At 45.7% G+C, this 14,059-nt stretch overlaps 1 protein-coding gene across 1 annotated transcript in view; it reads right to left on the bottom strand.

Moving 5' to 3' along the window:
• The window catches only part of LOC119382817 (exosome complex exonuclease RRP44), a 39,757-nt gene that overhangs the window by 24,505 nt on the left and 1,193 nt on the right, over window positions 1-14,059 (bottom strand). The window contains exons 5-14 of the mRNA XM_037650678.2: window positions 13,857-14,018; window positions 12,339-12,479; window positions 11,699-11,833; window positions 11,043-11,180; window positions 10,358-10,504; window positions 9,346-9,462; window positions 8,358-8,459; window positions 8,202-8,266; window positions 6,278-6,362; window positions 4,433-4,560 (exon numbers count right to left, since the gene is read on the bottom strand). Coding sequence (XP_037506606.1) covers window positions 4,433-4,560; window positions 6,278-6,362; window positions 8,202-8,266; window positions 8,358-8,459; window positions 9,346-9,462; window positions 10,358-10,504; window positions 11,043-11,180; window positions 11,699-11,833; window positions 12,339-12,479; window positions 13,857-14,018 — 1,220 coding nt within the window. The remainder of the gene's footprint in view (window positions 1-4,432; window positions 4,561-6,277; window positions 6,363-8,201; window positions 8,267-8,357; window positions 8,460-9,345; window positions 9,463-10,357; window positions 10,505-11,042; window positions 11,181-11,698; window positions 11,834-12,338; window positions 12,480-13,856; window positions 14,019-14,059) is intronic.

The following is a 14,059-nucleotide window of genomic DNA, read 5'->3' as shown; positions in this document are numbered from 1 at the left end:
ATGTCGACGTTCATACGTGCCCATAGATATTGGGCTGTGACGAGGCGTTGAGTCGCATGTATGCCGGGGTGCGACAAGGAATGCAAGGCGCCAAAGACACTGTGGCGAAATGGCGCTGGAACGTACGGGCGAGGACAACCGGTAGAGGTGTCACAAACGAGGGGAGTTGCGCAGCCTGGAAGTTGGACATCTTCGAACTTGAGGGATTTCTCTTGGCGTCGTAGAGCCTGAAGTTCGCTGTCCTCCCATTGTGCAGTAGCCATGGCTGCAAAGTCGACTCGCTGGTGCTCATCAATCGTTGCGTTGATTTCTATTCGGGATAGTGCGTCAGCAACGGGGTTGTCTTTGCCACTGATGTGCCGGATATCGCTCGTGAACTCCGATAGGTAGGCAAGCTGGTGGATCTCATGTGGAGTGTGGGCAGAAGTGGCAGCGGCCGTGGGAGTTGTGAGTGGCTTGTGGTCGGTGAGGATATAGAATTTGAGGAAGTGGCAAAAATGCTTGACAGCCAAATAGGCCACGAGCAGTTCGCGACCGAACGTGCTGTAACGGGACTAAGTCTGTGAGAGCTTCCTCAAAGGGCCCCTCACCAGGTTTGACAATTTTGAGCTAACGAGCGCAATGCATACACTGGGCGTTCACGATCACGTCTGCGAAAATTTGCAACGCTACTCGCTGCGGAAATGGGTTAAATTTCAAGGTGAACGCTGCTTGCCCTTCCTCTCGCGGGCGCGCGCTTCAGAGAATGAGGGGATGACGTACATGAGAAAATGACCCTACGTAGATGGTAGTGCTGTGACGTTGCTCCTCTACGTAGACGACTGTGCTCTGACGTCGCCAACAGTAGCACGTGACACTGCGATAATTATTTGACACATGTGTAGTGTGTGTAATTTGTTGCTTGAATAGATTAATAAAACTTGAGAGAAATAATGAGACACACAAAGGGAATGTGTGCGTCTTTTTCATTTTTTTTGTGAATTGCAGCGAGATGCGTGGCTAATGTGCCTCCCTTTCCCATGCGTTCGTGTCCCCACGGTTAGCGCATCAAGCAGACGCCAGCCCTGGAAACGAAAGTAATATTCTGGCGCGTTTGAGCACTCATTATGCTCATTTATTCTATCGCATTCAAGTAAACGTTAATGCGGCACTGGCTCATGATACCGCCACTCTCGTGCCCGTACAAATGTCTCAACTTTCATGCCCGCCCCACAGAGAACGCTGACAAAACGCCCACGACCGCTACATAAAAAAAAAAAAAAGGTAGCGGCCGTGCAACGCCGCTCACGTGCTCGGGCTGGCTCGGGCACGTCATGCGCACGTGACCATGCATGCGCATGACGTTTTCATGCGTATGTGTCAAGTGAAGAGGGCAGGGAAGGGATTTGGCTTGCTAAGGCTACAAGGGGCGAGTGGCAAGGGTTTAAAACTCGCCTCCTCGCATCATGGTTTCGCGCCGCTAGAAATTATTGTTTTTGTCAGCTCGTAATGAATCGATTTGAAAAATTCTTGCGGCATACTGCTGTTCATGCGGCACACAACAACTTCCAGCGTCTAACTAAAATTTGCTATGTGGCCTGGTGAGGGGCCCTTTAAGAAAGCGACCGGCTGCCAAACTCCGTCGACCAACTGCTGCAGGACTGCTCCGATGGCGACATCGGAGGCATCCACGGTGAGTGACGTGATGGCGTTGCTCTTTGGATGCGCAAGGAGCATTGCGTTAGCCAGAGCTTCCTTGATGGAACTGAAAGCTGTCTCAGCGTCGTCTGTCCAGGAGATGGAAGCGTTCAGCTTCGTTTGACCGGACAGAAGTGCATGTAGCGGTTGTAAGATGGCCGCACAGTGTGGAATAAACTGACAGTAATAGTTGGCAAGCCCGAGGAATTCACGCAGCTTCTTCGTAGTTGATGGCCGTGGAAACTGCAATATAGCTTCCACGTGCACTGCCGGTGGAGAGATCCCACGGGAATCAACGCGATGGCCAAGGAAGTCCAGTAAGGAAACTCCGAACTCGCTCTTCGGTCCGTTGACGACAAGTCCATATTTCCAGAGCCGCATGAAAACCTGATGCAGGTGAAGTTCGTGATCTTCTGCTGAAGTGCTGAAGACGAGGATGTCGTCGATATACACGAACCAGCAGGTCAAACCATGAAGAACCTGGTCCACGAACCGCTAAAGGTTTTGCGACGTTTCATAGACCGAAGGGCATACGCATGTATTCAAACATGCCAAAAGGTGTTATTATGGCTGTCTTCGGTACGTGGGAAGGCTGGACAGGTGTTTGGTGGTATGCCTTCACTAGGTCGATTTTGCTGAATACGGCGGAACCGTGCAGCAATGCCGTGAAGTCCTGGATGTGTGGTATCGGATAGCGGTCCGGTACCGTCACTTTGTTGAGGGCGCGATAGTCACCTCACGGTCTCCAGTCACCTGAGGGTTTCGGGACCATGTGTAGGGATGACGACCAGGCACCGGAAGAGGGGCGGACGTATCCGAGGTCAAGCATGTGCTCGAATTCTTGCCGTGCAATCTTGTGACGGTCAGGAGCGAGACGACGAGCACGTGCAAACGCCGGTGCTCCTGCTGTCACAATGTGATGAGTGACATTGTGGTGCACTGGGTCTTCAAGAGATGGAGCACGGAAGAGATCGGAAAATTCTTCCAGAAGCGTAGACCACAGCGGGGAGACTTTGGCACGAGCTTGCACGAGACGTAAGGGTGGTAAACTTGATGTCACGCCTTGAACTGTTAGGTGGGTCTCAGAATCCACGAGGCTGCTATGTCATAGGTCTACCACAAGCTTAAAATGCCAAAGAAAATCCGCACCAATGATTGGTACACGCACGTCGGCGATTAAGAAAATCCAACGAAACGCGCGTCTCAAGCCGATGTCAAGCGTAACAGACCTCTGTCCGTAGGTCCGTATGGTGTAACCATTAACAGCAGCGACAGGCGGCGTTGTCTGGTGTCGTCGAAGGTCCTCCAGCGTAGGAGGAACAACACACACTTCGGCACCTGTGCTGATGAGGTACCGAACTTTGGTGACGCAGTCTGTGATGTGGAATAGGCGGCTGTATGTCGGGCCTACAACACTGGCCGCCGTCAGTGCGTGGCCCGTGCGTTTCCCGCAAATTGGCATGGCTGATGGCACTGACAAGCGCGTGCTCCGTATCAGTGGGGGGTACCAGCAGATGCTGCGAGGCAGACTTGACGATCTATCGCGGCTTTGGCGTCATTGTCGTGACGCATTGCGTCGGGGGTCTGCTTTGAGCGAGCTCAGTTCAGCAGCCAGCTGGTCCACTTTGCGGTTGATCTCCTCATTAGCTTGAAGGAGGCGGTCCAAGCGGTCATCACGGACCGGCGAAAAGTGGGAACAATCATGTCTTTCGATTGCAGATATGGACGGGGCACCGACATCCATAATCTTGTCAGCTATCTGTGCCGGTGAGTCGAGAGTTTCCGTGGAGGACACACTCAAAATCATCCGCACATGCTGCGGCAGTCACTGTAGGAAGAGCTCTTGTAGGATGGATGTGTTCTATGCAGCAGGGTTGTCTCCGATGAGATGTCGCATGCGACACAGAAGCTCCATAGGTTTTCGGTCACCGAGTTCCTCCGAGGTGAGCAGCTGCTGCAGCCTATGCTGTTCCGACTCGGTTGTCCGGTGGATGAGCTCTGCTTTAAGAGTGTCGTAGGGGTTGTCAGGAGGCGGAGAGCGCAGAATGTCTTTTACGATGGCGATGACAGCAGGTGGTAACGCGCCGATGACATAGTCGCTGTTTGCGATGTTACCCGGTGTTGTCGGAAGAGTGGCTCGACGCTCAGAAACAAGAGTTCCGAGTCCGCCTGCCGAAACTCCGGTATCTTGAGAGCAGCGATGACAGGGTCGGGTACCGTGGGATTCGGCGTTGCGTCGCTGTTGGGTGTGGTGTCCATCGTCAGTCGGAATGAACAGGGCTGAATTCTTTACTGTAGGCACCAAAGAAACGGGGATGGCCGTGACGCTCACTGCGTTAGCGAAGGGACGAGCAGGTGGCGCATTGCTGTTCAATGTCCGGGTGACCACTTATGGGAAGACGTGAGGCATTCACTTTCCCACATATTTTATTGCTGCTTGCCCTCCGATGGGCAACCACAGCCGCTGTCGTTCTTGTGGGCCTCTTCTTCTCTCGCGCTAGGCTCGAACGTGCAGAGCAACTGAGGCACAACTTCGTCGTCTTCTGTCGCTCTGATGGTTCGTCATAAATACGTATTGTCAGCTGAACTTTAATGCCAGAGAGGAGCATAATCTTAATCACGACAGCATGACGGAGCTAAATACACCGAGTCTTGTTAAAACACTGAGTATGCTGCATATAAAAATGGACAATAATTCTCACCCTGAGACCCAGAAGGTGTCACTGAATACACAGAACTACAGTGCTTTGCTTACCCATTTGCAATCCGTCTTGCCTTGAGAAGTTTGGCAAGTTTATTCAGACCCCGCAACCCTAAAGTCAAGTCGTCTCCTTTGGCTTTGTCGTCAATACGTGCTTGGGCCTCGGCATACGTGAGTGCAGCCTGTTTTGAAAGAACAGAATTGGACTGAAATATTGCACGTGCCTTTACCGGAAATCAAGAGGCCTATTTGATCAGAAAGAAGATACAGTAGGCTCTCACTAAACGGAACCCGAAGGGACCTGGAAAATGTGTTACGTTTAGGGGTGAGCGAATATTTGAAATTTCGAATATTTTTCGAACAGTGTCTGCTATTCGATTCAATTCGCACTGGAATTTTACTATTCGAACTATTCGAACTTCCCAAAAACAAATGCAGTCAACGTCCGATTGAAAGTGCCCCCTTCAGATTTGCAATATGCTACACCTCATTACACTTGTATTGCGGCAAAGCTGCCTTTTAAGCTCCATTATGGTCGAACTTTGCCAAGACACAGTCAATGTCCGATTAGAAGTAGTCCTTAGACTTTCAATACGCTTCACTTCATCACACCCCGGTATTGCGGCAAAGCTGCCTTTCAAGCTCCGTTACAGTCGAACTTTGCCAAGACACAGTCAACGTCCGATTGAAAGTGGTCCCTAGGTTTTCAGTATGCTTCACCGCATCACACCCCTGTATTGCGGCAAAGCTGCCTGTCAAGCTCTGCTACAGTTGCAAATGTATTAACTCAAGAAAATGCTGGTTCCAACATGGAGATGAAAGATGCGGCAGAGGTGGGAGTTCAATTAATGCTGTTTTGGACCTGAAATTTGGGCAGGAAGTCCGAAAAACCGGAAGCCGAAGCTTTTTAGCATCCAAAATTTCAGATGTTCTTATATATCGACGCCTACGAGGCAGATTTGGAACTCCGGACTTGAAGGGAGCACACCCTTGTCTGTCACATCAATTGGGCTTCCACAGAAGTTGAAAGAGGAGGAGAGGCTGAGGAAATGGCATCTTTGCCTATCACGTGTAAAGTGTTGTCGGCAACACTTTGGTTGCACCAAATCATGTAAATAAATACAATTCGGCCTCTACATTGCCTCATTCTTGATAAGACAACTATGAAACACCACCCCGCCAGCGCTTCATCAACCTAGCGAAAAGGAACACTTTCATGTTGCTATCTCATAAGAATATGCTTAGGAATCCTCTCTAACTTTCTTTTCTTCAATTTCGCTTCGAAGTATTCCAAAAATATTGTAGAAATATTCAAGAAATATTCGAAAAATATTCTATTCGATTCGCACTCACACTTCAATGTTCGAATTCGCTTCGCACCCAAAATTTTGCTATTCGCACAGCTCTAGTTATGTTTAACAGGGGTTCCGTTTACTGAGAGGTGTACAGGGGTGCAGAAGTCAAGTATGAAACCAATCACATTAGAAGCAGTCGTTCCATTTAAGCAGCAATTCCGTTTAACAGATTTCCGTTTGCTGAGAGTCTACTGTATTTCAAAATGTGCTAGAATTAAAACAGACACTACTGAGGCCTCTTATTTTAGATCTTCTGGCATGGAAAGCTATCAGCCACAGTGCTCGTCTCATTGTTATTGTGTGCAGCAAATACCTGAATGCCAGCCAATAAAAAAAACAATTATGGAACAGTAACATTGTAAATCAAGGTCTAGAAGAAGAAGATGCTGGAAAAGTTGACAATAAAGGACTCTAGACACTGCGGAGGCAATTAAGAGAATACAAGAAAGAAGCAGTCATTTTTAATACTTGCATTATTTTTATTTACACTCACTAATTGTCCGTGCAGCTTGGCAAAAAGAGACTTGCTCAAAAGTTGCCTTACCCTGGACTTTATGATGGACTTGTGGAAGTCTGTGTTGACAACTTCGGCTTCTGGTGTCACCTCCCAGACTACAGAAAAGGCCAGCCTAAGAAAAAGCAAGGCACCAGTGTTATACATACTCGGGTTACAACACAGGATGCTATCAATGTCTGTAAGATGAAGGGAGACAAGCTATGTGCCTCATACGAACAAAGAACACATTGACTGTCAAAAAGAAACAACACTCATGATTTTGTGTACCAGCACATTTTTTTGTGCCAGTCCTGCATTACTGGTAGTGTCCCAGCACGCAATACCATATTAGCTATGGTAAAGTTCATTCTTCAAAAAGCAAATGAACTTCAATAAAATGGAAACGCGGGCTAGTTGGTTTGGCTGCATAATGAAATTTTTGCGCACGCAACACGAAGACACAAACGAAAAGTACACAAGGACCAGCGCAGTCCTGCGCTGGTCCTTGTGTACTTTTCATTTGTGTCTTCGTGTTGCTTGCGTAAAAATTTTATTATGCAAATAAACTTCAAAATATCGCTAACATTTCACCAAACTCAAGAAATTTGGGCGGGCATATATTCACTATCTAAGTCCGCTGATAAAAAAACAATGGAACTGCTGTGGCTGTGAATCACCTAAAGCATGATACATAGTTTTTAGAGAGTAGTTCACAGGAGGGGCCAAAACCAATGTGCAAGCATCGAGACTTCAAAGCCCTCAGGATGGAAACACTAGGTTAAGGTTAAGAATCAATGAGTACTGTACTACATGACAGGCTTCTAGGCATGGGAGCACCCATTAGCCAGTTAAAGGGGCCCTGCAACGCTTTTCCAAGTAGGCATGGAATGGCTTCACTAAAGGAACTTATTGCCTCACGAATCAAACGCCGCAAAAATTTTTAGGATCCATCCTGTATGTGCGGAGTTACAAAGAATTGTCGCACGCTGTAATTGCTTTCTCTCTTCTCTCGTCCCGACAAACGCGGTGGAAGTTAAGCAGGAGGTGGGGGGTTGCATGGGGGAAGAAGGTACGTCACGTGCACCTCCTGACCTTGAGCACATTTTCTTTTTTTTTCCTTTGGATGCGTGGCGTACTTTCAGTGCGATCGCGGGCGCGAGTGGCAGCCTCTGGCGGCGGCCGCAGTAAATACTGGGCGTGCCATGTTCAAATCAGCCAATGGCGTGGAACCTGCCTGTGATGCCGTAAGCATAATTTTTTGTCGAGAGAAAGCGCTTTTTAGCTGTCTTTGCGAATTTATTGTAAATCCCAGGCCGTGCGCTGCGCTATAACATTTGGCTCACGTGTTCTCGGGAGCCTCGACTGCCGATCGGCAGTGTTTTCTGACCATGCTGAAAAAGTGTTGCAGGGCCCCTTTAAATAACAAAGAAAAATCGCAGCATATAAAAACTTGTTTATGAAACTGAAAAGAATTTGCCATTTAGTATTGGATGTTGCCTCAATATCAGTGTCAGCTACTACCTATGCAGAATGCCCATAATGAAATTAGAAAGTGGCACAGCCAATTGTAGAAGAATGGTGAAGCAGGCAATTTGGAAGTGACTGATTGCAAATAGCACACAAGCAGATGAACATGACTGATGAAGAACATGGAATGAGTGCTGTGCTTGCAGTGTTCATCCTTCGTTCTTAGTTGTCCTCATTCTCTGACATGCTACTTACAGTGGTCCAATTATCAGAACACTTTTATCTTGACTAACGTTATCGAAAATGTACTCGACATGTGGGCTTGAATTTCACAAAAGGAAACAACTAACCAAATTTGGTTGCATTTTAGTACATACTACTATATACTGTGCTGAACGAGTGCAGCTTTGACAAGAAAACCATCCCAAAAATAAAGCCGAAAAAAAAAAAACAGATTTTTTTCCAATGGTAAAGAGTAGTGTGAAATCAGCATGAGCCATCATGCCTCTCCTCTCCTCCTCGCAAGGAACACAGGTCTGAGCTCAACAATTCTGGGACCATGTCTATCCTCTGCAAAGGCAGAAAACAGGGAAACACTCTAAGTAAGGAAACAACGTGGCAGAATGCGTTAATGCTTATGCATGTACAAGTGTCAGCTAACCTGGTCCACCAAGTATACAGTCGTACCCCTGTTGGCTGCTTCCTGGTCCAAGGCTGTCTTAGGTCGCACGAAATGAGAGACATCAGCAATGTGGACGCCAACCTAAAGAAGTCGTGTGGAAGGCAGGTTGAAATGCAGTCTGTTTTGAAGATTCCCATCTAATGACATTACCAACTTGCAATAGAGTGACCTCGAAATGAGCTTCAGTACGGCATCGCTGCCACAAAAGATGCTGGTAAAAGCAGTCCGCAGTTGACAATAACGCCACTACGGTTCCAAGTTGATCCTATTTTTTAATATTTCACATTTCTTTCAAGGTGACAAAGGGACTTGAGACAGAGGGGCAGGCAGCTCAGGATAATACGAGTGTACAACATCACTAAGGTTTACAAGACACATCCCAACTCCCTGCTCAGTACTCTGTCGGCAAAATCCACAGTGCAGCTAGCACTGACTTCTGGTCAGGTTTATTCAGAATCTTAGTGCAATGAAAAAAAAGAAAAGAAAAAAAGAACCTGCTGGTACGTATGTGCTGATGTATTCAAGAGCTTGACGAATCTCTGCCTGGTCAAGTAAAAAGCACTACAACTAAGCACTACTACTACAACAACCGGCCAGTAACCAATGTTAATTAAATATAATTACATTTCAAGATCTGTGGAGGTTCATTATTCCCGAGGAGCTGGTCATCACGGGGTACGCTTATGTATGCTTGAGAATTCATCCGATTGTTTATGAACACACATACAGACTACCTTGGATCCTGATTAGCTTGTTCTCTGCTGTTTGGAGCCAGCACCTTTAGATGCAGTCTAGAGGGCACGTTCATTTACGAGATAATGGCCTCGCGGCCCTTGTTGTTAACATTAATTCCTGTCTGCTGACATCGGTAAGCGGCCTGTTCTACTAATAAGTGCCAGTGGCACATGGTGCTGGCAAGGCAGGTGTGCTTTCATTCCGAAATGAATGAGCTCATCAGTGAACTTACTTCATAGTTCCCACTGGGCAGCTCCCTGCAGTGCAAGGCGTCATCAATATCTGTGCAGCCTGGAGGGTCCACGCTGCAGATGCATAGGTGACGAAGGTCCTTGCGTCCTTGCTCCTCCTGTCACAGAAAAGAATAAAAGAAATTATGCACATTCCACCCGCAGTGGGAATCGGTGTTCTTGACTGTATTTTGAGCTAGCTTCCTTAAGGCAAAGTGGCATATAAATAAAAGACCCAGTGAAATTTTCAGTGACAAATGCATCCTTTAGCCGTTGTAGCAGTCCTCATAGAGAAATCAAAGCTCTAATTCAACATTAAACTGTGTTTAATTGCCAGACATGCCATGCCTGATGGATAAATGTAACTGAAACACTAGAGTATGATGAGAGACACAGAAAATGCCGGTGACAAATGCACCCTGTAACATCAGTCTTCATGGTAAGCTACAAGATGTTCAGGCTCTCTTTTTATAGGTAAATTGTTGCTATGTGGTGTGCAAAACGGGCCAAGCATCTCGAACTGCTGGTTTGGGCAAGAATAATTTGTAAAGGCATCTTATTCCGCCTTCTTGGGCCTGTGTTTATAGCCTAGTGGCTGGAGCATTGAGCTTCTATGCTAGAGGGGTCCCATAAGCATTCACAGGGTCCCATATGCATTGACCTAAGACGACTCAAATGTGAAAGCCATGCAGTGTTGCTGTTTCACCATGCAACACAGACTCCGTTTCTTAATTAAAAATTTTTTTAGACACGTGAGCACTGCAAACGTGTAGCACGAGGCACACAGGAGGTTGTGTGACTTGAGGCTTGATCACGCTTTCTTTAAACCTTTTTTAGTCATGTAAACACCACAAAGACTAAGCAAATGCACGGCTCGTGTACCTGAAACCACGAGGTGCACAGGTGGTGAAGTAACTTTTTGTACCACATACCGGCTTTTCATCACGTGACCCTTCTTATAGGTTGTTTAAGGCTTCAACCATAAAAAATATTTTCCCTCTAGACAACACATACCTTAGGTCCAATAGTCCAAGGTGTCGAAGGAAGGCAGTCCAACACAGCTCGTGAAAAGCATTGGTGTGGAATGTCGTGCTCCAACAGAAGGACTTGATTCTCAGTGGCCCTGTCTCCAATTTCACCAAGAGCACGCACCAAATGGCCCTGGAAAAGCAGGTGTATTAGAACAAACACAAGCAGCATGTTATAGTCGCAGTGATCGCAAATATAGCAACAGAGAGTTGCTGGACACAAAATTCTACACTGCAATTTTTATGACTTTAATTATGGCTTTTTCTTGACAAAAATAGCCCATGCTGAGTTGCCATATGGACATCACATGCTTTCCAGTGCTAAAATCTTGCTCAGTGCAACCCTACTAAAATTACCCTCTCTTACTTCAGTAGTCCAGTGCATTCATATGCTTTTGTACGTACAGCACTCCATAATGTTACGCCAGCTCTTTTGAAATAGATGCTAACATATAAACCAAAAAGCAAGGTGGTCATCCTTGTACCCAATATGCAAAGAAAACTGCATCACTATGAAATTCTTGTTTTCCTTCAGTGAAAACGAACATCAGTAACACAGAAGCTGAAGCAGTGAGTCAAAGCTGGCATATTTCCTCTTATACAGGCTTGGAAATGTGGGACTTGTTAGCTGAAATATTACAAAAATAAAAACAGCATTTCCTTCCACTCACCAGTGGGTACCGAGAGTCTCTCGGCCAACTGTCTATGGAGACCACAATGCGTTGCCGGCACAGGGTCTCTGCTTGCCGTGTCTCAATGCGTATCTTGGGGATTCTCCGTTCAGCCGGCACAAATAAATGTCGGGTGGCCTGAGCACACGTGGTGAAATGTTAGTTTCATCCATGACGTGCTAAGACGCACTACACTGATCTGCTGTGCAGCAACATACATAAAAACTAAATATGTAGGTCTATGCATTTTAACTTCCATTCAAGCATATATCCTCTGCACGTGACAGTAGTACTTTGTATTATATACCTGTGGCATAATGCTAATGTCACGAAGACAACATTTCTGGAAACAATGCATGACTGTCCACATTGCTTACTAGTTCATTATCCCCTTAATCATAAATTTCCCTGCTAATAACATGCTCCCATTCCTACAGGCAGTCAAATAAAACTAAGCAATATGTATGCGACATTATTTGACTATTTCCATAATCCTTGCATGAGTATCACAAACTGCATGGATAATACAAGCACGCTAAGCATTCGGTCAATCTCACACCTTCGTAAAACACATTCTTAATACATCTTTCCTGCTATCAACAAGACTTACTTAGTAAGATAACAGTTAATAAGATAACAAAGCAAAGCCAACCCACCTCTTTGATTGTAGATGGTGCAAGAATCCCACAGTAAGGTCGCCACTTTCGCCTCAAGATACCCACTATACGACCACTTGGAACGCATTTGGATTTGGCAGGGCCCGGATTTAGCTTCACCGATTCTTCTTCCTCCTGATGGAAGTACAGGCACACTTTGAACACTCAACATCAGTTTGCTTTTGCTGAGCCATACTTGCAAGAGTATAAAGACAAGAGGTTTAGGGATGTGAAACACAAATAGTAGCATATGAAACCTCTATGGCAGCAATGGAGCTTGTGTAGACTACCACAGTCTTGCTCCTAGGCATGCTCAAGAATGAGTGCCCGAACCACGGAAGCACAGCTTGCTTTTATGCAGCTTGCACAAATATCCATCACTGTAAGCTTATCTGTGTATATCTTCCGACCCCAACAATCTCTAGTTCCTTACACATAGTGTATAGCAAATTTTAAGTACAGCAATGCTTCTTAGAGCCCACTGATGTGTAGACAGGTTGTATGTACTGAAAGTCGTGCGACCTATATTATATCTGTATTATCTATGCTGTCTATGTTTACAGTCAATTACAATGGGTATTAATTACTATATACATGCTTAAATGTAAACACATGTTAGAAATTTTGGACAAGTGCTCACTGCTTTATCTTCTTCATCTTGTGTTTCATCCACAAGTACAAGTCCGGATGGTAGTGACCACTGGTCTTCAGGAAAAATCTCCACCACAACCAAGTCCTCATGAACAGCTCGGTTCAAGTTGCTTCTACCCTGGATCAGTACCTTCATGGAAGAGGGAAAACGAAAGATGACGGGCACATGGATTTTATTGCAGCTGAGGATGAATGGCATGTTTGTAAAGGCTGCCAAAATGTGATGAACTCAAGAAGACAACGTGGAAGAGCGTTTTGCGCACTGTGATGTGCATGACCATGGTAGGCAATCAGTCAGTGGTTAGAATATGAAAAAGTTGTGTTAAGAGTACACTAATGATGAAACGAAATGACGCAGCAGGGGTGCGGCTTGACAGTGGGAGTTAAAAAAAGATGAACTGTAACACATTATGATCGATGCTTGAGAAAAAAGCAGCATGCAACATTGCAGCCGATCAACGGCACGATCGTTGCTGTAACTCTGCTGTCTACACTGATGCATGGACAGCTTGTTTGATCCTTTTCATCAATGCCACTCATTGCTCCATAATCATCTCTGAATATCCAGTGACTACCATTTACTGCCATTTTACACTACATGTCAATCAATCCAGGCTTGAACCCAAGTTCTCTTATTGATGTATCTAGTGACGTGTGCTAAACTGGAATGTTTATGCCGCCTGCATAAATGGCTTTATCATTGGAGCATTTATGCCGCTTGCATAAATGCTGCAATGATTCGGGTTTGTGGGTACGCCGTTACTAAGGAGATAGACCTCTGTAACAGAAGTATATTCTGTGTTCTTTAACATCTTAGTAAAATCGGGTCTATGGGTAATTATCCCACATAAAGGAAACTTTTGCCACCACGAACACTTTATCTAAAGAACATGCATAACATGATGAAACTTGCAAGTGATATTCGTGTACTTTATGACAGTTTGTGCAAAATGTTACAACTACAAGTCCTAAGATAACCTATGAATAAAACTTCTCTTGTTACTCATATATCAATGTCACGGATGACTGGTTACATTTGAGATTGATTTACCAGCGCAAAAAAGACAAGACATTTAGGAAGGACACACACACATAGCGCTGCACTTTTGATGTTATCTTTCTGTTGCTTCGACGCGTGCCTATAAAAAGGCCCTGTGTTCGAAGTAATAAATCAGTTGTGAGTGCAGCGCTATGTGTGTGTGTCCTTCCTAAATGTCCTGTCTTTTTTGCGCTGGTACATCTATCTTAATCATGAACCAACTAGCCCAAGCAGCCGTTTTAGCAATGGTTACATTTGTCAAGAGTTTGTTGCACTGTGTTCATCAGCCGTAGCATATGACAGCAACTCGCTCCATTTTAACTATTCGCATACGATTAGCCACCTTCATCTGAGCATATAAACAAGAGTAATCGATGTAGCAAAGCCAAAACTTCACGCTAGGATGTGATTGCTGCAAAACGGCTCTACCCTATGTACACACGAACGGCAAAGAAAAGAGTAACTCACACTACGAGATTCTTCATCATCACCCAAGACAACATTTCCTTCCAAGTAGTTGTCTCGGCTAGCCTGAAACTTTCCCTGTTCAAAGCGGCCGCTCTTGATGCCAAGGTGCAGTTCTGCCTGAGGCAAGTGCTCGGGATAGATGCAGCGGCGATCAGCCTTTTTCTGTTTGAAAAAAAAAAAAAAAGAAACAGCAAGTGCAACAT

Source organism: Rhipicephalus sanguineus, chromosome 2 (genome assembly GCF_013339695.2).
Source record: "Rhipicephalus sanguineus isolate Rsan-2018 chromosome 2, BIME_Rsan_1.4, whole genome shotgun sequence".
Lineage (NCBI taxonomy): Eukaryota > Metazoa > Arthropoda > Arachnida > Ixodida > Ixodidae > Rhipicephalus > Rhipicephalus sanguineus.
Note: the sequence above shows the minus strand (reverse complement) of the source record. Positions and strands in the feature narration are given on the sequence as shown.